General features: G+C 39.7%; 1 protein-coding gene across 1 annotated transcript in view; it reads right to left on the bottom strand.

Moving 5' to 3' along the window:
• Positions 1-16,380, bottom strand: part of trabd2a (TraB domain containing 2A) — a 58,623-nt gene extending 42,243 nt beyond the window's left edge. Inside the window, exons 1-2 of the mRNA XM_085281221.1 lie at positions 15,724-16,380; positions 13,840-14,400 (exon numbers count right to left, since the gene is read on the bottom strand). Of these exons, the coding sequence (XP_085137347.1) occupies positions 13,840-14,400; positions 15,724-15,828 (666 nt within the window). The 5' untranslated portion in view covers positions 15,829-16,380. The remainder of the gene's footprint in view (positions 1-13,839; positions 14,401-15,723) is intronic.
• Positions 16,381-27,727: the final 11,347 nt, after the last annotated feature.

Here is a 27,727-nt window from a genome sequence, read left to right as displayed (position 1 = left end):
AAACTTTGCATCATGTCTGTAAAGTTTCTTTATTATTGCAGACTCAGAAACAGTTTCAAAGTGTGTGACTTCAGAAAAACTGCAAATGTGAAAAAAAAATACAGCGTGCTTGTTTTTTTCCCCAACAACAAAGATACTGAGTACAAAATTAAAATAAAAAGCAACAAGTACTCACCTGAGCAGTTTGCATCAGAGTGAGTCTGGTAGGTTTTGCTTTCTAAATTACTTTGAAAATAGATAAACAAAATCGATGTTTGGGGGCAGAAAAAGTATCGCAAGTAACAGACCATGAAAATTAGTTATATCGATGGTATTGAAATACATAGGTTAAAAACCTTACCAAACAGTTTTGTTGAAGTCACAAAACCACCTGAAACTCAAACCTCAAAAGCCAAACCTAAAAACGCCTCAACTTCTGAGTAGAAATTCCACAAATGCTGGAAAAGTATGTGTTCACAAAGGCTTAGGTACACCTTAGCAGGTTTTTTAAACGTTATTTTAGCCTGGTATTTGAATGCAGCAATGTCAATAATGTAAAATATTTGACTATTTTCAAAAAATGATTCAAACACACATATAGCACGTCACGCAGACAAAAATGCACGGCACACAAAAACCACACACCGCATAAGTTTATACAACATATCTGTCTTCATCTACAGATACGAAACAAGTCAAATCACCAGACCATCACATTTGCCGTTGTATTCAGACCAATATGTGTCAGTTATCTTAGCAGCGATTTATCAAAAGGAGTGTTCCTCTGAAAAGATCTTATCGAAATCAACTACGGGCTTCCAGAATTGGAAAAATTGCTTTTACCATTTTTTTTTTTCGTTCAGGTAAAGGGAAACTGTGCAGGCCGTGTGACACTCAAACCTCCAATTAGCTCTGTTCTCAGCCAAAAACACATATATATCAATTTTCCAATTGGGTAAGAAAATGAGGCAGGGACAGGTGAGGCAATGTTTAGTAGTTACTTTGACAGTCTAATGCTTTTCTTTTTAGAGTGTGAGCAGCTTAATTCCTTTTAGAAAAATCAGCTAAATAGTGTCCTAACCTGACATGTGCAGAGTGTCTGCAGCACTATTTACTGTCAAATGCTTTCACCATAAGGTGTACTGCTTCACAATGAAAGAAGACCAGGTCTGCATGCAAGGCACCTAACAAAAGCCCAAGGAAAGACAGAAATTTTCCTGCCTCTCCTTTGGACAGCTTGACAATGTCTGTGGTGTGCTGCTGCCTGAGGTAAAGGCTATCTGATTACCTTTGCAGGTCCTGATTAGCTGTGGAGCATGTGTAGCTCGGTGTCTCTTTGCCAGCTCATGTCAGATATTCGTGTAAGTGATCACAACTGTCTAATCAACCATGGTTACCATGCCTAATTCTATAAAGAGTTAAATTAGAGTGTTTAATTATGCCCACACAAAGAAGTAAGTGCCAGATCTGAATCATGTGAAGGCTACCCACATGGCAATTTTTGTCAATACAAAGTTATAAAAGGAGGAGAAAATGTGGGCAAGGTTTTGTGGAGCAATTTTAGTCTGACAGTGGAACACTGATAATAAGCTAAGCTACAGAGTAACTTTTTTGGGCCTCTCCAGCTCATGCTAACCTTAAAAACCAGCACTATGAAGATGATTCTAATTGTCAAAGGCTACCTTAAACGATGACTGGTTCCTTCGTCATACACACATTGTAGCTAATCTTAAATTAATGAATGAATAAAGTTATTACCAGAATTCTCAGCAGAATACAGCAAAAAGATCATTTCAAAAGCATCTTCCTCATTTCGCTGCATTTGCAGCATGTGTAAGGTCCTGGCCTCCACTCCCAACATGACAGCTATTCGTCATTTACAAAACATTTCACTTTTTCAGCTAATTTGTAGAAATTGCCACGCAGCAAAAAATATCTCAGAAGCATCTAATAGTGGGTCGAGCTGTGTTTTCTGAAACTGAACACAGCCTGGCAAGTGACACGTTAGTAATGGCACGTAATGGTCAAAAAGCAGCTTTGCAATGTATTTAAGAAATCATCACCTAGCTGGGGGGGGGGGAGAAATCTAGTGGATGCTCAAGGCAGCTATTCATTACAGACCTGCTGTGAATGAGGTGTGTAACAGCACTGAGACAGTTCAAAACATCTGTGCAGAACTCTCACAAAGTGTGCTGTGTGGCACTCACATGTGAAACTTCACCGAAACCCCAAAAATGTGGACTGGAGCCAGAAGGACACAAGTGCATTTATGGTCATTTATCTCTTTTAAAAGTTTATTCAAACACATTAAGTATTATCAGAATCATTTACCTGCTTCATTTAATGGTCAATAACATCATTGTATTTTACAGACTGAAGCCGAAGCCAAAAAAAAAAAATCTTAACTGGAAATACGTGCTACAAATGTTTAATCAACTTTTTTCTAAGTATGAGAAAGCTGACCTCAAAGCAAACATATGAAAATATAATTATCTGACATTCCTTCAAATTAAAAATGATAAATATATTATTTTCCTAATTTTAAAAAATGTCCTTTAGAAAAAAAAACCTTTTGACAAGTTCCAGGTGACACAGAAACTATTAATCCTCTGTGTGGGAGCTTGCGGACAGCTTTGGCCTTGTATCACTCGGCTGAAGTCCAGCCAGGTTTGGCTCACTTCGACAGGCAGTGGAGTAACTGGATTTAATCCAGACCAGCCACAAACCTCAGCAGCACACAGAAAGCATAAGCTTACCAGGCAGAATTTATGAGAAATCATGTCATACGGCGAAAGGTTAATTTAAAAAGCATCTCCATGTTTTTTTCAGCATTCAGTGATGATCCAGCTTGATAATACCTCCTTGAAAGGTGTTCCACTGTTTTCTCTAGGTCAGAGACCGCGGACACAACGGAAATTATTTCACAATCTTGTTGTTGAAGACAGAGGCCAGGTCTGTGACCACTTGCATTTAGTTGCCATCTTCAAAGCAGCTTTGGTGCACCAAGATAGCAATTAAGAATTGTTAAGATGGGGCCAGTCTGTTATTAGTCTGCTGTAAGTTTGCGATTGAATGGGTCAGGTTGGCAATAGGGTTTGTTTGTGATGAAACAGCGATTAACTACCAGCAAAAACTGCAAATCTGTTGCACATCTACACACACAGAAATCCACATGAACTACTTGCATTCAGAGGCTACTTAGAACCTCACACATTTGAAACTGAAATCCAGATTTTCCACCACAAATAGTGATGTGATTCAAATTCAGGCGGTCAGCAACCTTGCTTTTATATAGTAAAATAACCAGAATACAACCAATGAAGACTGACTTAGATCAACTGCAGTGTGTTTGCAATATTTCTTTGTTCACGAATTGTCACTTTTCCAAAATTGCTAGCAAATCTTTGCCAATCTGTCTGCAGTCACAGTCGCACCGTGACTGTTTGGAGACACGTTACCTCGCACAATCACCTTGGTTGACTAACGTTTGAGGGAGTTATACCCGCACGCTTGCCTCGGACACTGAGGCACTGATTTTTCCTAGTCGCAAGGCAGTTGTGGACTTTTACTCTAGTGTGACTGAGCCATTAGCGATATTACAGCAATTTAGCTATCAAGTAATCCTGATCAATGGCTTCATCAGTCATGGGAAAACAAACAGGATAAAATTTACCAGAGTCAAGACTGAACCATGAGAAGCAACCTTTTATTTTTTTTTAACAAATCCTTTATCATGACACTTTTACTTCTAAACTGTTTTTACTTAGCTTGTATCTCTTTTGCAACACACAGAAATAAATTACACTAAAACAAGCATGTATGGGATTTCTTACTTTTCATCAGTCACATGCTAATTTAATGCTAATTGGTCACGACTTAGTATAAACAACAAACCCGGGGCCTCAACCACATACAGCCCGCAAAAATGTTAACTTACACTACAATAGAGGGATTGATGGGCACCAAACAAATTGAAATTAGTGTCGTAACGACTCCCGCAGCTCTTACATGTAACCTACATTAGCTTTAGTTAAGCGAAGGCCTTAGTATGTGAGGGTTAAGTTCATTTGCAGATGCTGAGCTTTTCTTACTTAAATGAAGGCGGCGGTTCACTGTGAAACAACAAAATCCATGTTTCTTTGTGAGCTGTTTACTTTCAGTAAGGTTTCATAATCAGATGTTGGAACAGTGGATGGAAAACTGCCTATTAAAATAAGCAGTTTCAGAGATATCTTTCTGTTCATCTGAGTTATTTTTACATGTCCCAATTCAGTTATTATACATTAATCCTTGAAAAAGATCAGGTCAGCGATGAATTATTTCTAATGAAGTGTGTTTAACTTGTGTTACCCTGGATCAGGATTAGTGACTTGCATTTATTTGACATAAGTGGCAGCTATTATGTGCAGTTTTACATGTTTTCTTTAAGAGCTTATGTTTTCTAAAGCTTTGAGTGTAAGTGTTATGTTTTAATTTGGAGCATCCATGTATGAATGCAGTGTAATGTTGTCTGGAACCTGCAGAAACTTTCATGACTTAGCGTTAAGTCAGAAAGACAAGCTATTAAATCCCTAACTGAGCAGCAGAAGCTTGTGTTACACAACCAGGAAAAGCCTGCGGCAGTCTCAAAAAGTCAAACTCCGCTCGGCGGGAGTGTATTACTGTATATACTTTCAGGAATCAAAGCTCTTTTTCTTGGCACGCAGTTGGCACCATCCAGCTGAATCTCATCCACTTTGAAGCAAATATACTCAAAAAATAAAACTATGCAAATGGGTGGACTTACACAGGACAGGAAAATGGAATTTGTAACGTTTTTCTAGCTCGGTATGACGCCGGTTTTCTAATGATTCTTTTAAAAAGGTGTGCAGTGATCACACAAAGAATATCCTGACAACAAGAGAAATAAAAGAAATTCTCTCTAATATCTCCTCAAATATTTGAGACGTTACACGTGTAAACTTTAAAGCGAAGAAGGGAGCGCTGTAATATGAACATGAATATTTGCGATCACCAAAGCGAATGGCACCACATTCAACTCCTCAACCACCAGGAGAAAAACAAAATCTCTGGTGTTTTATTCTTTTCTTTTTTTTTTCTTTTTTTGCTGTTAAAATGAAAGCAGCCAATACAAACTACATATCAAGAGTCGATACAGACTGCTGATTTTTGATTTGTATTCTTTTCTGACTTGTTGCCAGGCTTCAGTTTCTATCTGTAAAGTGATTTGGGAGTAACAGTTGCCGCTTCTTTGTCTCTGGTGTCATGTATCGAGACAGATTGACAGATAATGTCTGAGGAAATGCCAGACATCTAATACGGGACTGTTTGGTCAACAGTGGGGAGGAAATCAAGCACCGCCATTTGACATGAAACCGAGGAAAGAAGCTGTAAGGGCATGTTCAAAGTTCAACCATAGAGCTGTATATGCACATAAACATGCACTTACGCATACACACAGATACAAACCATCATTCATATCCAACTCCTGCAAACAAGCACAGAAGTGCACATGTGCATGTAAATATTCACGTGCACATGCAAGCAATAATAAACGGATACAAGCAATTATATGAAAAAATATACACTGGACAAACACGCCCCAAGCTGTAATTAAACATGTGCAGTTTACTCCCTGTGATCAAAGTAGAGTGAAGCAAGATAATAAATTATTTTATAAACAATTTAGAGACGAAATGCTCGAGTTAATGCTGGGCATAAGAATACAAATGACTTTCTGCAATATGAATGAGATCATGCAGCTGCACTGCAACACCTGGGCAACAGGTTGCATGTAAATAAATGTTTTTCACTAGATCGTGTCCTCCTGCGCTCAGTCCATATCTGCTTTGTTGGCTTTTTGAAAATTGCACTGCATGTTTGCCTTTAATATTTCAAACAGTGATGTTTCGTTGCCAAAACCGTTTTAGCAAGTTATTTTAAAAATATGCACGATTCATCATTTCTCCAAAATAACAAATTAATATTCTTTAAGCCAAGACAATTATTTGGCAGAGCATTTAACTTCGACTTCAAGAGTACCGTAATGAGCCTAATAAATTCAAGTGCAGGTTAAAATGTTAAAATGCTGTTCTTTTCCCTTTATTTTGACTGCAGCCATAAGAGCACACACAGACATTTTTCTCGTCACATGCTCACTGCTATGACTTTTCAGTTGGACAAATGAGCTCTAATCAGATTTGCTCCTGTGTATTACTGTGTAATACTGTCATTATGACTCCATATGTTCTCTGTTTCTCAAACGAAAGAATTTTTGTTTTCCCAGCCAAAACCAATACCACTGCCCTGCCCGCAGTGATGATGATTCACTGATTCCGTGACCAACAATTACCTGCAGTGTAGCAATAGTTTTGAATTTTGCATTTTGATAAAGAGCTAAATTATTTTAACTTAATTTATCTAATTAAAAAAAGATTTATCTATAATCTTACCCCACAACATGTTTGAACAAAAACTCATAGGCAGGTCTCGTCCCATAGTAGAAGCTACTAAACAGCCTGGATGCCAGGCTACATAAAAATAGTTAACTTAAGTTGCCAGCCTTAAGCTAATTCTGGTACAATGCATGGTTCCTTTTCAAATAAAACCATTTTAATTTGGCAGCACGGTGGCACGGTGGTTAGCACTGTTGCCGCACAGCAAGAAGGTCCTGAGTTCAATTCCAACATCAGGCCGGGGTCTTTCTGTGTGGAGTTTGCATGTTCTCCCCGTGTTTGCGTGGGTTCCCTCCGGGTACTCCGGCTTCCTCCCACCGTCCAAAGACATGCAGCTTGTGGGGATAGGTTAATTGGATAATCCAAATTGCCACTAGGTGTGAATGTGCGAGTGAATGTGAGTGCGAATGGTTGTCTGTCCCTGTGTGTTGGCCCTGCGACAAACTGGCGACCTGTCCAGGGTGTACCCCGCCTCTCGCCCTATGACAGCTGGGATAGGCTCCAGCACCCCCCGCGACCCTGAAAAGGATAAGCGGAAGCGAATGGATGGATGGAACATTTGAATCATTAGTGGCCTAGAATATGCTAGTCAGTAAATCCCTGAGAAATACATTTCTTTGCTTTCCGGTTGAGAGTTAGACAAACTGTTACGAATGCGCTCATATCTGTGCAGTTAATCTGAACCATGGAGGAAGTGTGGCTTCATGCATAAGTGACAAAGTCTTGTGCAGAGCAGCACACTGAAAGCTGAGAAATTACCAAAACAATTAACATTTATATTGTTTATTGCTTACAATAGATTCGGTTTTGACAGGCAAGCTCCTCCCATGGGCATTAATACTTTTTTTGTTCATGTAGTTGCTCTTTAGTATTATCTTCCTGTAACAGCACACTTCTGTTACCATATCTTCTTTTGATGCTCTTACATAAATGTAGAATTGTATTTAAAGTTCAAACAGTTTTGTAGAGATTAAAAAAAAAAAAAGGATGCAATGGGTACGTTAGTGCAGTAAGAAGCCTTTTTGAATTTGAGGCCAGAAACAGTTGCAATTCATTTTCACACGTGAACCTCAGATATTCTTGGGTGAATCAGGTTGGGACACTGTCTAAAGTTGCACTTTCTCAAATGTAGCACACTGCTGTCAATGGTCTGAAACGGTTACATTCTCACTACAAGACATACTCTGGTTTTTTTTCTTAGGTGAGGGCACAGCCGGGTTAAAGTATGCAGGAGGCAGGACACTTGACACCAACTCGCTCACTGTGAACTCACCTGACAGTGACCTGTGCTATTCTCAAGTGGACTCGATTGAACAGCACAGAAACTTTGTAAGGAGACAGCAGGTTAAAGACGGCCTCATATCCGATCTACATTTGCTTTTCGTGTGCACCTCCACAGGGTGATGGCTCAAAAAGTTCAGGGCTGATGTGCATGTGTGAAAACAGCTTGGATTACAGACATGCAGGAAGATATGATAATTAGGTTAAAATCACTAGTGCTATTGAGCCTTGTCCGTGTTGAATTTCACATCAGGCAGAAGTTGTGTTTGGCTTTCCTTAGTAAAATATCTCTCTAATATCTTATGCTTCTCCTCAGGCAAAAAAGACGAGCCTAAAAAGAGGGAAGAGAGGCGAACTGAAAGTCTAATGAGAACTGAACTGCTCCATCGAAAGAGAAAACAGCTTCATTCTGAGTCTGTGATGTTATAAATGTGGGTTTTGTTCAGATATCATGAGGCCTCGACTTATGAAACCTTGCACATCCAGAGCTCAGTGGCTCGTCAGTTCTTGTGAAAAGAAAATACCACAAATGGAGTTTCAAGGTTGTCAAACAGAGGTAACGTCATGATACCTTTAATGAAGATGGAGTCACGCCTTCCTTCCCTAATGGCTCTTCTACTGATCTCAGTCTGCATCTCAGCTCTCCCTGTTCTCCTGGTCATGAATGAACCAAATGGGCTCAAAAAATTCTTTCTCTGTTCTCCTAGACGTACACTGAGACCCGCATTCATCACCTCTCCATGCACCATTACACCCAATGATGGAAGCAAAGAAACAACACTTTCATTAGCAGGTCCGCTCCACTGAGGTGTGGAATGTCTTGTGGGTATCCAGCAACAGTGACAGAGAAAGCCAGCCTTCATGCAGCTATTGTTGTCCTCAACAAGCTCACTTAGTGTAATGGGCAAGGCTGAGCTCGCTCTTCAAAAGACTAGGGGCACCACGCAAGAATAAGAGCAGTCATGCTTAGCCAGATTAGAGATGCGACAAAAGAAAGCATAATAAGTTGTGGCATGAAAATAATGACCTAAATGTGCTTAATTTATATTGACAAGCAAAAAAAAGCCGCATCTTGTCTTTTTTATGTAAAAAAGTTGCACCGGGTACCAATATTCTAGGGTATCAACAAATTGCCTGCCTTTAAGATCCATGAATCCAGTAATTTTTCTAAATTTCCTAAGCCATCGGTCCAAGAAGCATTCCTGCTGCATGCAGTAGTTCAACATCTAAACTTTTTCAAAATTCATATACTTTAGAGCTCAAATTTCCTTGCTTGATGCAATTACTTTATCTCTTTGTGAATGTCTCAAGTACAAAACCACAGAAACCTTTCAGGGAAAGATTTGTTCAAAATGTACAGCATTATCTTTATATGTAAATGACTGCATTATGTCATTTGCATTCCCCTCTGTGAATTTATCTGTTTGGATATATTCAGAGAAGGCAGGAAGCTGGCTCATTAGCTGATTATGGAAAGAGTTGAGATTATGAAAACTAAATGACAGTGAGATGATTGTGTAATTCTTTCCTTCTTTTTCTTTCATTTCTTAGAACAAATACGAAGCCTTCAAAACCCATTAAAAGATGTACTTTGGATGTCCAATTATACATGATTGCAAAACCTATTTGTCTTAAACTTCTTCAAGGTTTTGGTAAAATTCCTGAAGGGCAACCATGATTTTCCAGTGCGAAAGTCAGAAATAAAGCTAGTGGTGCAGTCATCCAATCAGCTGTGGAAAGGTTTTGTGTTGATTTTTCACAAAAGAAGAGAATGTCTACATCAACTGTGGCTTTGAAAATCAATTTTACTTCAAATGCATACCCATCTGAGTTGTTGGAAGTGAACAGGCCTACATGCTGGTTTGTCCTTAACAAAGGCACGAGGAGAGAACTTTTCACTGTTTCAGTACATTAAATATTTTTATTTTCCATGCCAGAGCCAAATAGCCAGTGAAAACATTACAGAGACTATTACAAACCATAAATGTGCTTCTCTATTTGCAGCCTGATTAAACATCTCTGTCAAGACTGGTGGCTGAGGCGGCAGTATTGTTTCACCAAGCGTGTATCTCACTCATCACACTCTATCTGGACATCTTACAGTTGAGTTGAGCTAAAAGGCTTTAAATGGAATTGCCCTTTTCAACTACAAGGCAGAACTGTGAAAAAAGGTATAAAGCAGGCTGCTTTAAGCCAGCGGGGTGAAGGCGTCAGTCGAGCTGCTGGTGATTAGACTGAAACTGAGTGTGGAAATTACGGAGTGCCAAGCTGTGTGTTGTTTTGATAGGATCAGGACAGGGGTTGTTTTCAGGACACTACAATCCATTGTTGAGCCTTCTGGAGGTTTTGTGGACCTAATTAAATGGAAGCTGCGATGATGGAAGGTTTAATCACTTTACAGGTCTGTTGACAAACCCAATTTCAGCCACCCGCAACCTTTCTCTGATATTAATAATGTCTAACAACCATGTCTATACAACAAAATAAGCAAAGTATCAATGTCTTTCATAACAGGCCAACTTTGATTCGGGAAATGAATTAGGAGATATGCCACCTCCCGTAAATGATTCTGGGCATTTAAACTTCTTTGCAAATGTTGGTGATAATGTCAGGTGCATACACCAAATCACCATTTGAGCAGTACAAGCAGTGCAAACTTCAGACAACTAGTTGTTACCAAAATGTCCTTCTGTTTTCTTTATCTTGTGTTAGTTATTTGTTTCATTATTGTGCCAGGGCAACACAGAAATCATCATAGAACATATGAAGTTGTTTAGGTTTTCAGTCCCTTCAAACATTTTATAAAACTGATGTGACGAAACAGATAACAATAGCCGGTTATGCTAGTTATACTCTGACATCAGTCAACAAGACCAACATGGGCCAATACCAGTGGTCATTGGATACAGAGCCTGCCGTAATATCAGTATATCGCCATAACAGAATGCTAGCCTCTGATGGTAATGTAGTACCTAAATAGGGAGCTACTTCAGCAACCTCCAACAAACTAATCCTGCTAAAGGTGGAAAGGGCAAACTTGCTTCACCACTCCCAACACAATCCAACAGTAAATAAAGTAAATGACTCAACTAGCATCCCTGGAACACTTGCTAGTCATGCTCAGTAGACAGAAAAAGGAAATGGTGGATGGAAATTACTGATGCTGTTACATGATGGAAAAGGTGGGATTTAGCCAACTAGTTAAAATGATCAACCCAAGACACAAAATTACAGGTTAGAAAATATTTTTGAATTTCTGCTTTATTACTACTTTATTACATAAAAATATTACATAGCTCCTGAAGTGTTTGAAGATTCCGTTATTTTAATTGCTGTTAAACAAAAGTGTTAAGCAGTTATGTTTCTAGTTTTATGCTTACATTTGTTTTATGTTACATCACTTTATATAATGCTTTGTCACAACTGCTACATTATAATGGGCTCAACTTTGTTCTGAATTGGGCTCCTCTCAGTTTTGCTGTTGTTCAAGGTCGTGGTAAGTAGGGGTGCTGCAGCACCCCCTGCCAAGTGCCAAAAAAACCTAGGTAAATGTGTTAAAAACCTTTATAGTGGCAAGAGTGTTCCTGTTATCAGCTGTCTAAGAAATGTGTGATAGGAAGTTGTAATATATTAAAAATGCCAAGTAATGATGTTTTTTTCTTTTCTTTAAACATCACCAGCTATCATGGTCAAATGACTTTACATAGTAGCCACTAATAGTTAAAACATGGTGCATTTTTTTAAATGACAGTAATATCAAAACACTTGTTTTGTTATCAGCTAGCTTATAAAAGAGCACAGCAAAAGACCAGCATATTATAGAGCATCATCCCCCTGATGACTCTCAGAACTGTTCCTGTTGGCCTCACCAGAGTGATTATTCTCCAGTGACGCCATGGTTACTGTTCAATGCATTACAGATGAAAGTCACAGACCTGTTGCTGATGAATGCCTTCAAAGACATTTTGAAAACTTGGGACAATTTCTTCTGTAGAACTCGTGAAGAAATTCATTGCCTAAACCTCGGAGCACCTTTGGAGTATTATATTTGTGCACGCAGATGAAAGTAACCCTTTGGCCTATTATAAGCTGCTGCAGTTTAATATTGTTATTAGGCAGTGATTTTACAGTCCTACATTTGCTGCAGAAGGGCATTTGACCATATTGTATGCTGTGCAAATCTGGCTTTGGGGCGAGTATTATATGCTAAATCTGATAGGTTCTAGTCAGCAGTGTGCAAACAGGCCTGTTGTATGTCCCGACTGCTGTATCTTTAGAGACTAAACAGCTGCAATACCTGAATCCTCTTTAATGTTTTTATAATGGATTGGCTCACCTGTGTTTGTGCCTGATGTGTGCGCCCAGAAGTTTAATTATTGTAGTGCCTGAGTTAAGATATTGTAAATAACTGTGTCTCGTCTATGCGGAACAGTTGAGTTAAGTTTGGCTGTTTATTCTTGCCTGCTGTGTGCAGTGGGAACTATTAGTTGCTACGCTGACAGACTTTTTAGAGTTCAGCTAAAGCTGCTGGGAGCTTGTAGCAGTAGGTTCTCACTTCAAATTACATAGCTTGTAATCAGTGACAACAACGAATTGAAAATGGAAATTTTGGTAGCAGAAATCAATGTCACTGGCTGCAAGCTGCAATAACAAATAAAACATATTTTTTCTAAAGTGTCATAAATATCATTATTGCAGATTTCCTGGAAATATCGAAACTATATTAATATATCCACTGGCCATTGGATATTTTGTCTAATTACGAAAAAAGCATGCTTTCTAGAAAGGGGTTAGCAATTAGCTGATACTCCTGTAGTTCTTATTTATTAGAGGACTCTAATCAAAAACACTCACAGTTATTCAAAGCCATTCTTAAATCAGTCTTAGATGTTTAGAGCACAAGCTAATCATCTTACCTCAGTGAGAGGGAAAAAATGCTTTCACAGTAACTGTCATCTATCACTCACACGCCATGTGTTTATTAAGATGTAAGCACTGCCATGGGGAAAAAAGATTTCTATTAAACTGCCTACACCAACAAGTAAAAAAGCATAATTCATTTTACATATGACTGATTATATGTGCTGTGAGATTATTAAAACCCTTGTTTCCATCTCTAGAGAATGCTTATATAAGTGGTGTTGGGTGGTTTGAGTTGAGACTTATGGTGGCCAACAGGGCGTCCTTTAAAATAACAACAATTTAAGCTTCTGGGTGTTAGGCTAAATGGTGTAATCCCTCTAACTCCCGGCCAGCATTGGCAGAAATTCCACAGTAATATGCGACATGATTTCATAGTGGCTGCTGTCTTTGAGACATGTTTGTAATGCTGAAAGGGTCACCGAGGGGCACAGACAGATAAACAGAAAGGCTGTGAGAGAGGTTTGAGGAACAAGGTTCCCTTTTTTCTGATGATTTCAGACTTGAGTTATTAGAATCCATTTTTTCTTAATAACAAAAGGATGTAAAAAACAAGCGCTTGGATGTTTATACAGCTGATTACTCACACCACACCTTTCTCCACATAAGCTATGGGAAAAGAGGGAAAGGGACAGTCTCAATCATTTATATTACACATACTAGTGTCTTATGCTGATGTATTTTACAATATATGAGAGTGTTGGGGGGGGAGGTTGATGTTTATTGAAACAAGCAAGCCTGATGCATGAAGGCTGAAGCCTGAACCCACCAGCTGCTTCATGTAACATCACATCATTTGGCATCATCAGCATGAGATGGATGTTGTTCAGACTCGAAAAGACATAATCGCGTTCAGATAAAGCACACATCTTAAAATAATGTTTATCTTAAAAGTCCAATCAGTTGCTCACTCCTCTGTGGAAGTTATTAGAAACTTATGTGCTGCTACACATTAAATGTTGACTATGGAGATAATTATAGCCCAGCGACCTTTTTATGCTTGTGTAAATTGTAACTGTAGGTTTGGGAAATAGCATTGCTTCAATGTGTCCACCTCACTCTCCTCATCATGTGTAATTTATCTGAAACAGTCTCTGCTGTAGGATTACAGCTGTACCACTGTGTTTCTGTTATTTTTGCAATATTGACACTTTCACACAAGCAAAGATGAGACGGTATGAAGAAGTACATCTCTCTAACTAACCTGGGAGAAGTTGAGCCCATTGAGTGGATGGCACTGTTCCTCCACCTTCTCGACAGCTCCTGTTCTCTTCCTCATCCTCTCCGCCTCTTGGGCCAGATACAGGTCCAGCACCGGCACCCCTCTCGTCTTAATGTCTGCCTCGGTTAACGAGTTCACCATCAGCATCACCCAAACGGGTCGCTTCCTCTCCCAGTTCCCAGCGATGGCATTGAAGAGGTAGTCTGCGTAGAGTCCCTTCCCTCTCTGATCCGGGGTCATCCAAGAAGGCATCATGAGCTTTACATACTCAAGGTGTCTTTTAAGCCTCCTGTAAATGTCTCTGGGTAATACGTCCTGCAGGTTCTCACCTTGAGGAAGCAGCTGACAGCTGGTCAGAGCTGAGATGGTGTAAGGGTCTGTTAGGTCCAACTCAAAGTAGACAATATTGCTCTCCTGGAAGGCCTGCTTGGAATTTTCTGGGATAAAGTCCCAAACACGTGTGTAGGGAACATGGATTGTACCGTAGAAATATGAAGGAGGGTCCCGTTTGATCATCCACAGGAAGGAGTTTAGGTCAGTTTGCTGTGGGTACAAGAAAAAAATATTAGCAAAGCTACAATCAAGATAGACAGACCCGTTCATGGGCCCTCTTCCACTTATCCAATTCAGGGTCACAGAAGGTCTGCAGCCTATCCCTAGTGTGATAGGGCGAGAGGCAAGATAGATCCTGAACACGTCGCTAATCACACACGGAGACAGACAAACATTCACAATTTAGAATCATCAATTAACTAAATCCCATGTATGTGTTTGGAGTGCAGGAGGAGGCCAGTGTAGACAGACATGTGGAGAACACGTAAACTCCACACAGTAACCACAAACAAACATAAACTGAGTGGTTCATAATAACGTGCTAAATATTTTACTTTTTATGTTTGTTCGATAGTCCTAAACCACAATCTCATGAAATATAGAAATCCTTAATGTAGGAGATTCCTGATTGTCTAATTAATTCTAATTGTGAGTTGCTCAAGTAATCAAATTATCACCCAAGCACGTAGCATCTAAACAATAGCAACTCTAAGAAAAGAAAAAAACATAGGAAAACAAGCGAGAAAGAAACAAAGGGGCAAATTTACAGTCTTTCCATTATGTTTACATTACAGCCTGTCTGACACCAACTGCCTCTTTGTCTGTGAGTGGCTGTTTATTAGACAGACCACTAACATGCTGATAATGACTTATTAACAGGCCACTTAGAGCCCAAGTGTCAAATGAACAATACACATGTCAGTGACTGTCAGACTACAGGCTGTTGCCCTGAATGTTTTCCTTCCTGTTGCTGCTGGATCTGACCTCAAATTGGTCTGAGTTACTCTGGGGTATGATGAACGGTGTTACAAGAAGACTACTCGCAAAGAGACTGAAAGGTTATTTTTATGAATGCACACATCTTTTTGTAGATTAGATAAAGATCTACAAATAACACAATCCCAATACACAAAAGGAGTGTTAAAAGAAATAGTTCATTGATTAGCTGACAGAAAATTGTAGGCAATCCACTTCTTTGTAAGATTGTTAGTTTTCAAGTTAAAGCTACATTAGAGATTTGGAAGCTTTTTTTCAGATTTCAAAGATCAGATCATCAATTTATTAATTAAACAAATAATGACGATAAGTGAGTAGTTGCACAAAAAACAAACTGGGCTGATTTTACAAGTTATAAAACCCTCGGAGGGTTTAAGTAAAAAAAAACTAAATCCAAGACAGGTCCAGTCTGAGATCAACTATTTTATCTGTTATGCAAAAAGTGCAAAATTAAAAGCAAATGAAAAGACACAAAAAGCAACACTGTTGCAAACTGAAACAGTGTGATCACTCATACACTCTCTTCATACAACTTACTTTCCTGTTCAGCTCGCAGCTGGCGGAGTCCTTCAGCCTCCACTGGTCTGCTCGGACCAACAGTATGAGGCAGGACTGAATGAATGCGCCCAAAGTGCCCCGCATCGTAGCTGTCTCCAAACCGTGCACGGTGGCCTGTGTTTACTCTACCACAACGTGTTTGCAGCAACTATACCAAAAAAGCATGGACCAAGTCCTATTTCCACAGCTTGGGCTCCGTGCGGTCACGTAAAATGAGATGACAAGTATCCGATAAACCGCCGGACAGAATCATGTTGACTTCAGCCTCCTGGACTCGACGCTGCCGCTTCACGTGTGTCTGAGAGAGAGAGAGAGAGAGAGAGGCGGTCATAGGAGTCTACACAGGGTCACATCATCCTCTCACTGCTGGTCATGTTGAATCCCCCTCCAACAGACACACACTCCCCTCTCTGTACTCCCTTCTGGCAAGAAAAACTGCGCGAGTTTATCCAAAAGTTGCCTGCAAAAGTTGAAGCAACAGGTCCACGCCGTGCCAGCACCTGAAGCTAAACATCAGAATAAAACTCGGGATTACGTTTTGACCTCTGTTTTCCTGACGTCTGGTTCGGTGAATGTGAGCGTGGTGCACGAAGCTGCACTTGCCAGATAGATATTTAAAAACCCCAAACTTTTGCGCACACTGCTCCGTCTATCCACGGAGACGTGCACTGTTTGTTTCTGCGTCTCTCTCTCTCTCTCTCTCTGACGTGTGTGAATGAGCACCTACCACCCCACCCCCTCCCCCAGGTTGTCTGCATAAACCCCACTGCCACCACCCTGCTGCAGTCCACCCTTTCCTTTCTCTCTCTCTCTCTCTCGCTTTCTCTCTCACACTCACATACAGTAATCTGATTAAACGTCACCTCGTCGATCACAATTCATATGTCAATGAATTCAGTGTGCATACCTTTACCAGACTTAAATCAAGAGCAATTTATCACCGATATGTGTGATTAACAAAAGCTACACTGATTACAGCATTTATCCCTGATTTCAATTATCGTTAGACTGATGAGGTCTCTTTTTGTCGCCCTAGAGAAGCAGGCCCCAAAGGCATTGTTTTTTTGGGTGCCGCTCGAGATCCCGTGGATAGATTATCATGTTCTAGTCCTTAATGCCTTACAAACAGGAGGCATTCGCATGAGAAAACCTGCCATAACACTGGCTTACATCTGGGACAGACAAGGAAACCGCAGAGCTTCACCTTTTCATGAAAGGCCAGCAGAGACATGCAGCAGCTGAGAAAAGGTCAGTCACCTCGCCCTGAATAAATAAGGACTACCAATATGACATTTTTACTATTCAGGGTCCACGCAGAAAATGTATTTGTAACCTATTTTTATATATTTATTAGGTCGTATTATCATTAGATCCAACACAGCTTTACATTTTCTAATGTTTTAGCAGTTTTTGACTGAATTTCCTAAGTAAGGCCTTGAGGTTTATATCTGCGTCTCGAGGCCGATCTGTGCGCTCTGGCTCGAAACCCCTGGTTCACACGGGGGCAGTGAACACATGTTGATGTTTTCAGACGTCTGAGTAAATACGAAATGGTTTATTGACGCGAGGAACGACCCCGGGGCCCGATTTCTGTCGCTTGCTGTTTGCATACAAATAGAACCGGCTGGAGAGAGAGAAAAGTGTCTTGCATGATAATTGGTTTCAACAGTGCAAGACATTAAGCTCACGGAGTCAAGCTCACCGAATGTAATTGACAGCGTTGACTCGTGCGATTTAAATCCGTTTAAATCATTTAGCAGTGAATGATGATAATCAGATATGTGGCTGCATGTGCATACATTTCCTCTTGGTACACTAATAATCTGCTGTGTTTTTGCATAGCTGTGTGTAAATAAACCAACTTTACCAATATCGGTTAAAGCGCCTCCTAGTGGATAGAGTCGTTTCTGCAAGTTCCAGAACTGGACTGAAGGAGAAAAAGGAAGCAGAGAGGATGGAAGATAGGATGAAGGGTGAGACGACAAATTCAGTCCAGAAAAGTAAAGACAGAAAAGAAGCAGCGGTGTCAGACAGAGTGTTACGTTGAGAAAGAAGCCGGTCCCTCTGAGTTTATTCTGCCCAAAGATAGTTTGGAGATCATTCTCACCATCTTTTTAGAATCCAGAATTGTAAATATAAATTATAACACATGGTTACTCGTGCTATTTTCGATCCATTTCGACTTCACTCATTTCTGAACATTGCTGCATTTGTCTAATGATGTTAGTGACTAACAGGAAACTGTCAATCATGTACATAAACAATCTACTGGAAATGATCTTTATCTTAAGCTAATTTGTCCAATCTGTTGGCAGGACACATTGAGAGAAGCGAAAACAACTTCGAATGTGTGTGTGTGCGTGTGTGTGTGTGTGTGTGTGCGTGCACGCATGTGTGTGTTTGATCATTTGTTCTGTGCATCTGTATGAAGATTAAAAGAACATCATCTGTGTGCGACTAAGCACACACCTGTTTTTTATCTGGCAAAGGCTGTTCGATCATCCTCCCCAGCTCAATGTAGCATCACATATGGCATGCCTGGTGTAAGAGCCCTTAACGTGTGCTTTTTATGGTTTTTTATTGCAGCAGAAGTCACAGTTTTAGTACCTCGCTTGGAGCGAGGATCAGAATGAAGTCTGGGGTTCATGACTCCTCAGAGATTAACTAACACGTTGCTAAAAATGTCACGTCAGTGCAAAATACCTTTGCAACTAAAAACCATATGACACACCAGCATGTGGGGAGATTAAACGCACCTAGTTTTATGTTCTTGTGGGTTGAAAAATGTTTTTTTATTGTAATGATATAAGTTAAACCTTACCAGGTGACTTTAAAGATGATTTGGTTTTATGGTCAGATTTTTTGCACAAGTGAACTAAATGTTAAACCAGTAATCCACAGTTTTATTAGTTAAATTAATTTTGAATACTCCAAAAAACTCTGACAATATTTTGTTCAAGTTGAGTGCAGTAAGTCTGTTTGAAATCTGGAATGGATTTCAGTGACCTCCTGTCAATACAGATGCAACATTACATCTGTATATTTCCACTTTAAAGTGGCTTTGTTTATGAAGATCAAACAGAACTGGGGTCTTCTGAGAGATCCTGAGCAAACATCCGATTCGGCCTCATTAGAAAAATCTTCAAAAGCGTCTCACAGTATGGAAATGACCACATATGTTTCATTTTTACAGATGGGGTGGTGAATGCATTTGATCCTGACAGGTGACTCATACAACACTGTTTGGGGGTTTTTGTTTTCTAATGCAACAATATTGCAAAATGAGAAAAGAATATCATATATATATATATATATATATATATATATATAAACAGTGGGGCAAAATAGTATTTAGTCAGCCACCGATTGTGCAAGTTCCCCCACTTAAAATGATGACAGAGGTCAGTAATTTGCACCAGAGGTACACTTCAACTGTGAGAGACAGAATGTGAAAAAAAAATCCATGAATTCACATGGTAGGATTTGTAAAGAATTTATTCGTAAATTAGGGTGGAAAATAAGTATTTGGTCACCTCAAACAAGGAAAATCTCTGGCTCTCACAGACCTGTAACGTCTTCTGTAAGACGCTTTTCTGTCCCCCACTCGTTACCTGTATGAATGGCACCTGTTTGAACTCATCATCTGTATAAAAGACACCTGTCCACAGCCTCAAACAGTCAGACTCCAAACTCTGCCATGGCCAAGACCAAAGAGCTTTCGAAGGACACCAGGAAAAGTATTGTAGACCTGCATCAGACTGGGAAGAGTGAATCTACAATAGGCAAGCAGCTTGGTGTGAAAAAATCAACTGTGGGAGCAATCATCAGAAAATGGAAGACATACAAGACCACTGATAATCTCCCTCGATCTGGGGCTCCACGCAAGATCTCATCCCGTGGGGTCAAAATGATCATGAGAACGGTGAGCAAAGATCCCAGAACCACACGGGGGGACCTGGTGAATGACCTGCAGAGAGCTGGGACCAAAGTAACAAAGGTCACCATCAGTAACACACTACAACGGCAGGGAATCAAATCCCGCAGTGCCAGACGTGTTCCGCTGCTGAAGCCAGTGCATGTCCAGGCCCGTCTGAAGTTTGCCAGAGAGCACATGGATGATACAGCAGAGGATTGGGAGAATGTCATGTGGTCAGATGAAACCAAAGTCGAACTTTTTGGTATAAACTCAACTCGTCGTGTTTGGAGGAAGAAGAATACTGAGTTGCATCCCAAGAACACCATACCTACTGTGAAGCATGGGGGTGGAAACATCATGCTATGGGGCTGTTTTTCTGCCAAGGGGACAGGACGACTGATCCGTGTTAAGGACAGAATGAATGGGGCCATGTATCGTGAGATTTTGAGCCAAAACCTCCTTCCATCAGTGAGAACTTTGAAGATGAAACGAGGCTGGGTCTTCCAACATGACAATGATCCAAAACACACCACCCGGGCAACAAAGGAGTGGCTCCGTAAGAAGCATTTGAAAGTCCTGGAGTGGCCTAGCCAGTCTCCAGACCTCAACCCCATAGAAAATCTGTGGCGGGAGTTGAAAGTCCGTGTTGCTCGGCGACAGCCCCAAAACATCACTGCTCTCGAGAAGATCTGCATGGAGGAATGGGCCAAAATACCAGCTACTGTGTGTGCAAACCTGGTAAAGACCTATAGTAAATGTTTGACCTCTGTTAGTGCCAACAAAGGTTATGTTACAAAGTATTGAGTTGTATTTTTGTTATTGACCAAATACTTATTTTCCACCCTGATTTACGAATAAATTCTTTACAAATCCTACCATGTGGATTCATGGATTTTTTTTTTCACATTCTGTCTCTCACAGTTGAAGTGTACCTCTGGTGCAAATTACTGACCTCTGTCATCATTTTAGGTGGGTGAACTTGCACAATCGGTAGCTGACTAAATACTTTTTTTCCCCACTGTGTGTGTGTGTGTGTGTGTGTGTGGAAACACCATGAACAAGATATAACAAATAAAAAGAAGAAGAAGAAGTTTATATTGGGTCAAAAGAAGAATGCATAAAAACATAAACAAAACATGTCCTGTTTGGAGATGGGTCTCTCCACTGAAATCCACTAGGGCTCGTTAAACAGCGAAACCTGGGTGTGGAACTTTTCGTCTGTGAGATGGAACCATGCTAACCACTCTGCTGGGGAAGTACCCCGTGCTGGTGTGGGAGGTTGAGTAGTTGAGTTGTCTGGCTTATGCCTCCATTCTCCTGCAGTTCCATTTTCCAGAGTTTGTTGTGGCCTCTGGTGCCCAATGGACACTATACCTGAGTTGTGTGTTTTGTCTCTGGAGAATATTCCTGAATGTTTGTGAGACCTCATGGTTGGGTTCCGGTGCTAGAAACACCTTATTAGCAATCACAGGCTTACTTATTTGCAGCAAAACACTTAAGGTCAAAGTTCAAAGCTTGACTTTCTGATTGTATCATCAGATATGAGGTGCGATTTCTTGGACACTTGGGTGGGTGAACAGCTAACATGTAGTTGTGGCACATTTTTCCTCCACGGGACATTTTTGGATACACTGTGAGGATGTTAGAGACATGGAAGCAAAGAAAGCCACGTTTGGACCCAGTGCTGGTGGTTACTTGAATTGTGGTCAGTAGGCTGTCAGCGCCTGTTGGAGCTGCAAACTAAGAATCATCAAGGGGACACCGATGATGAAGGAAGCTGTCAAGCTGAAAAAGAAGACCATTTGGGCTTGGCTGACCTAGAGGCCTCCAGAAGAAGTAGACAAGTACCTGCGGGACAGAAGGACTACAGCTGTGATGTAGGAACAGTTCAGTTAACTTGAACGAGGTTTTGGCAAATCCACAGATGATTCTAGATGGGAAACCAGGGCCTGTCCTGAGCTGTAATCAGTCAGGGAGAAAAATAGCTGACCTAAACTTTGGATATTGGTAGTGGAAAGCACATTTTGATGAAGTGTTGAACCAGGCACGAAAAAAAGAACAGGAAGAGATGAGAATCATATGGACTGCATATGCAGTTCCAGTAATTGTCCGATTACAGATGGTCAGTCATATAAACCACTGTCTTATTGTGTCTAATTGAAAAGACCTGGCTCTAGTATCTGCGGCTTGTGTGCTGGCAGATGCCTGATTGCCTCCATGCTTGCATTGCCTGCCTGTAGACATTTTCACACATGACCTCCAGATAATGTTGGAGGAATCCGGCTGATAAATTATCCAAATATGCCCTTTTTGATATTTAGCACAGTAATCTTTGGAGATGTTCTCACTCCAAAGATTTCTTCGGTTTAGGCACGTAGGGGCCCAGATAAAGCCTGCAGGACCCAGGAGACATGACTCCCACTCGCTAGCTGGGATTTCTCGGGACAGTTACCTGCTTGATATTTTTCACATCAGCCCAATCAGGCATCACATGGACTTTTTACTAGGGAGCTGGCAGATTAAAGACTGTCCCAAGTGTTGTCACGTGTACCTTTGTGTGGTAATGTCTAGACAAGTTCAGAGCGGCAGTTCATGCGTGAAAATGGTCTATGTGGTTTTAGTGGAGGTGTCTGGCTTTTATTTCCAACACACATTATTATACAAAGCAGATTGTGTTCAGTTAAACCTGGAGTGGAGCTTTATGTGCAGATATGAGAGAAGTTTTGATATTCTCATAAAATATTAAGCCACAGGATATATATATAGTACACATTATATTTCGTTTTTAGCCTCAGACATTTTCAAGTTACAGATGAAGACTTTTAGTTTTCAAAGAGTTTTGTGAAGTTTAAAATAATATTTTCATTCGAATTTATTATTTAAAAAAGGGTGATAAATGATTTATTGATTGTCCTCTGAGCTCCTATAGATGATTCAATAACAAATGAGCCAGACCAGAAGTGACCTTCCAATACCATCTCCCTCCTTTAATGGCTGCAGATGCAGATGTTCATGCCAAAGTCTCACTGGATCAATTAAACTTACCACCAGTGTTGGTCAAGTTACTTAAAAAAAGTAATCAGTAACTAATTACCGATTACTTCCCCAAAAAAGTAATCCCGTTACTTTACTGATTACTTATTTTCAAAAGTAATTAATTACTTAGTTACTTTTTAAAAACACGATTTACAACCTGAATAGGTGATAAAGCGATAGATCTTTCTGCCCAATTCTACTTTTTCTGCATAATCCATCATACAAAATGTAATCAAATGGAAAAGTCTCTTTTTAAAACTTGTTTTATTAGTTTTAACCTTTTAACTTCATGCATCAAGCAAAAATTTAATTATATGCAACATTCTCTGACTGGAAGAAATTAGTTTAACATTTAAACTTATTTTCTGCACATTCCAGCACATAAAAAATATTTTTTTGTGTTTACACTCAGTCTTTCAAATAGATGCAAGTAAAACACAGCAGAAAATAAATAAAGTCAAAGACTCAGCGGTCCTTTTGCTCTATTTTCACCTGTAAAGCAGGAGTGAGGTAGGCGGAGGTTTACCCTGGTGCAGGTGTGCCGCAGCGGTCAGTGGAAGAATCCGCGAGTTTCTCTGTGAGTTTCCCATTACGTCGTAGCGCACTCGGTGCTTGCTTGGACGTTTAGGGGTTTTTTTTTCCACTGTAAAAAGAAGTATTCTTCCCACGCACAATGGACACTAATGTTTTTGTCACTTTTTATGGAATCAAACTCAAAGTAAGGTCAGTACTTCCACGCTTTAAACGCTGCACGCTCATACTCTCTCCTGCACTTAACAGACCTCTCTGCATTGAATCATATCTGTTATTAACCTCTGTCTCTCTTCCACAGCATGTCTTTTATCCTGTCTTCCTTCTCTCACCCCAACCGGTCGCAGCAGATGGCCCCGCCCCTCCCTGAGCCTGGTTCTGCCGGAGGTTTCTTCCTGTTAAAAGGGAGTTTTTCCTTCCCACTGTCGCCAAAGTGCTTGCTCATAGGGGGTCATATGATTGTTGGGTTTTTCCCTGTATCTATGAAGCGCCTTGAGGCGACTTTTGTTGTGATTTGGCGCTATATAAATAAAATTGAATTGAATTTAACTGAATTGAACTCGATATATGATCCATTGTTGATCTGCACACAGCTGTTGCCACGAACGGCGCACTCGCTTACGTCACTGTCATGAGACATTCTCGCAAAAAAATCACGGTTTTAGTAACGCAGTAACGCAGCGTTCCTACGGGAAAGTAACGGTAATCTAATTACCGTTTTTGCAATAGTAATCCCTTACTTTACTCGTTACCTGAAAAAGTAATCAGATTACAGTAACGCGTTACACGTAATGCGTTACTGCCCATCTCTGTTTACCACTTTGAACATCAGTCGATCAAGTTAGATCAGAAGTAAGTAATACATAGATGTCAGACAGATCATATACAAAGACAGACTTCATTATGTCTCTCTTACAGAAACTAGACCAAACAGAAGATCCAGAGGCTGAGGGACAGTTTGTGTGCTAACAAGATAGCATAAAATAAAAAACAAGGCTGTGGATGTTAAACTGTTTGTCACAACATGGCTTTTTTTTCCCTCATTGATTGCTTCACTTCATCTGTTTACCTGTTATAGATCTGGTATATTTTTGGTAAACACAGGACTCAGAAGATGCCCAGGAAAGTAACAAAGCCTGTAGTCTGTCTGTGCTATTTAGGGTAAAGGTATTTTAGGTCATTTGGGTATATTCTTACTGAAAGAGACTTCTTAATTTTTTTTACAATCTAGATGGTGACTCATAGTTTTTATTAACTATACAAACCACACAGAGGTACCTTGTGGAATGTCCTCTACAGGCAAATCCTGATCTAGGTTGTGTCCTGTGTTTGAGGTGGTCATATAAAATCGTGATACAATCAGAGTCATTTAGAGTATTTATAAATGAGTCCTGGAGGGTATTTGTCTTCGTCAGGCAGAGAAAATATGACTTTATTGCACAGATATTTGACTTTTATAATGACATCTTTTTGGGTTTTGGAAAGAAAAAGAAAGAAAAACACACACATTTTCTTCCTATGACATGATAATTTGTCCTGCTGTTTTGCTCTGCTTACAGTAATCCCATCTATTCTAATCTGTGACTTCTCAACACAGAGTTTCTAGTTTTAGCAGGGACACAAACCACATGATGGTTGTGTTTGATAGTCACAGCACATTTAATTATCTGGTACTTGTAAACATCTATAGTTTCGCGTTTCAAAAACAAACATGACATTAATGGCAAATGGCACAGACAGCAGAAAAGGCATGACTGTATGGTTAGCTGTGATGGAAGTGGTTGTGTGACTGAGCCTTTAGTCACAGCTTCAAAGGCAGAAGTGGTGTTCAGGGTAAAAAGCACTTACTGGAATCCAGGGTGTCCCGGCGGATCTGTGGGCAGACACACATACCTTGTATACTTGATCCAAAGCTCTGATCCCAGCTTATGTTCGTAATTGTTCATCACCCGACCACCTTCCTCTCAGTGTTTGTTGTTGAACTCTGTTTTTCACGTTTTTCATATTTGACTCACATTCGTGCGGTGTGGTTTTCCTTAGGTGTAAAAAAGCAGAAAAATGTTGATCGTGTGACAATTTGAAGTAGTTTTCTGATTCTCAAAGAATTGTTGCTAAATAACTTGACTTAAAAACATATGTAGAGGATTGCATTTATACCAAGTCAAAAAAAAAATCTTTAAAAAAGTTAATGAAGAACCAATCAAAGTGTGGTTACGACTGTGACACAAAAGGTGAAGGTGACAAGATCTTAAATCTGCACTTTTGGTTTAATACTGACGGCTTCTCTGTTTGCAAGGAGGGTTTCCTGCATGGAAGTTAGCCGGAGGATGACTCTACCACTAAGATGATCTGTGACCTTACTGGACACTTTCTTTGTGGCCTTGAACTCTAGTTTCAAATCGATGTGTTTTTTTCTTCTTCTGAGGTTTGTATAGTGTTTTTGGATTTTGTGAATTGCAGTTTTTTAGGAAAGGTCGTTACTGCCGCTATGAAAAAAAAGTTTGTCTTCAATGAGTTGAGGTTTGGGGTTATTATGTCAGAGTTTCGACTTGATAACACAACATGTCAAGTTACTTTCTCAGAAATTTGAGTTGATGGGTTGAGTTTTGGGATAATGGCTGGAAATTTTAACTTATTGGCATTGGCCAATAGTCATGTTTGTTTCCACCACTGACCAAAAAAAAAAAAAAAAAAGTGGTGGAAACAAGCTCCCTCGGTGTTTTCCTCACTGTAAAGTTGCTGACTATCTACCTCTGTATTTGTTAATTACTTTTATCTGTTTTATTTTTTATTTGTCTCCTGTTTGTTCCATTTAATATTTCTCCCCTTGCATGACCGTTTTTATTTGTTTCACCTGTGTTTCCCTCCTGTGTTCAATTCCCTGATTACCCTTTTTATTAGCGCTGTCTTCTCTCAGCCTGTGTACCTGCTCAACGTGCTTCCTCTCCTCACGGACTTGTGTATAGTGAAACAGATAATCTTTTCTTTAAAAAAAATAAACACATATAAAAGAGCATTATTTTGGATGTTGGTAAAATCACTAAAACTGTCATTTAAACTGTTAATTTTATATCACACAATAGAAAGTTTGGGATTTCAAATGGCATGGTCTGATTTAAGATTTCAATTTCTTGGGAAATGAACATGTAAAAATACACGATATGTGTTAGGTGAGGCAATCTCATTAAAAACACCTAGATTAAGAAGTTTTAATGTATTTTTCTTTTCATTTTTTATTTGCAGGGTATTTTGTTTAGAATGATTGTGGAAAAAAATTTATTCATCCATTTTCTTTGAGGCTGAAATTAAATTAACTCAACCATCAGATCAAAACACTGATGCTAAGGCTTCAAAATACAAAGTCCAAAAGGTGACATCACAGTGGTACGTCCATCTTTTACATACATTACATGTTGTATCCACACTTGCTTTGGTTTTAATTATGTTGTTAAATAAAACAAGACTCAAAAATAAAAATACAGAACTGCAAAGCAACTTGATAAGAAATAAAGCAAAACTAAGACCAATGAAACCCATCCCAGAGCCTGCAGGGTCCACCATGCTGATGAATCATTACAGAAGTCAACCTATAATCCAGTATGGTAGCTGAGAGACCTCATCTGTTTTGAATTAGTGCTGCAGCAGGCACTACTCCTTCAGTGTTTTTTCCTCCTCAGGTTTGAAGCAGATTTTTTAAAAATGATTACATTTCAATTTTCCAAAAGATTCTCCTGAGATTGTAGCAACAAATACTCACTAAGGATGCAGTCATAATGGTGGGATATTAAATACGCACATGTTTCTTAAATGTTCCCCTAGCTCTCTCTTTTAAACCACTGTTTTATTTCAGGCAGTGTGAATAACAATAGGAAATACCTACATTAAAAAAAAAAGCTAACAACTTCTCAAAATGAAGAGCCACCTGAAACTACCACCTGAAACCGCCAGTGTAAGCATCTCTGTTTGGTCCTGTTAACAGATGACTTCAAAGATGACACTTTAATGGAGAAACTGTGATGCTTCATTTCTTTTTCAGGATCTATCACTAAATGCCAGATGTAACATAGTTTGCATGGCCTGAAGTTGAACTTGTAGGCCCCCAAAGTAGGAGGAACAATGTCAAATGCCAGACTTTACTGATAAGTTGTTTATGTTGCTAAATACTCATGCAGAGTAGAATAAAACTGGCCTAGTGATCAGGATCATCACCCTAAGCATGCAAGTTAAAAATCGGGGCAGGAACGTGGAGGAAATATTGAACAGAAACATTAATATAATCATTACACATGATTGCACAGTAATATTAGGTAGTACTGTACAACGCATCCACTTAACACACTGTTTGCTGCTACAACTACACATGTTTCTTTACCAACTATTTATTTATAAGTGACTTATGTATGTATGTATGTATATATATGTATATATTGTACTATTCTTAGTTAGTGTATTGTCTGTCTTGTCTTAATGTTGGTTTAAAATGGAGCACTGTAACAAAAA

The sequence above is a fragment of the Mchenga conophoros genome, linkage group LG7 (genome assembly GCF_057382185.1).
Source record: "Mchenga conophoros isolate Kocher_MC1m ecotype Shallow Benthic linkage group LG7, M_conophoros_male_GT1.1, whole genome shotgun sequence".
In the NCBI taxonomy this organism is placed as follows: Eukaryota; Metazoa; Chordata; class Actinopteri; order Cichliformes; family Cichlidae; genus Mchenga; species Mchenga conophoros.
This window is presented reverse-complemented; position numbering and strand designations above follow the sequence as displayed.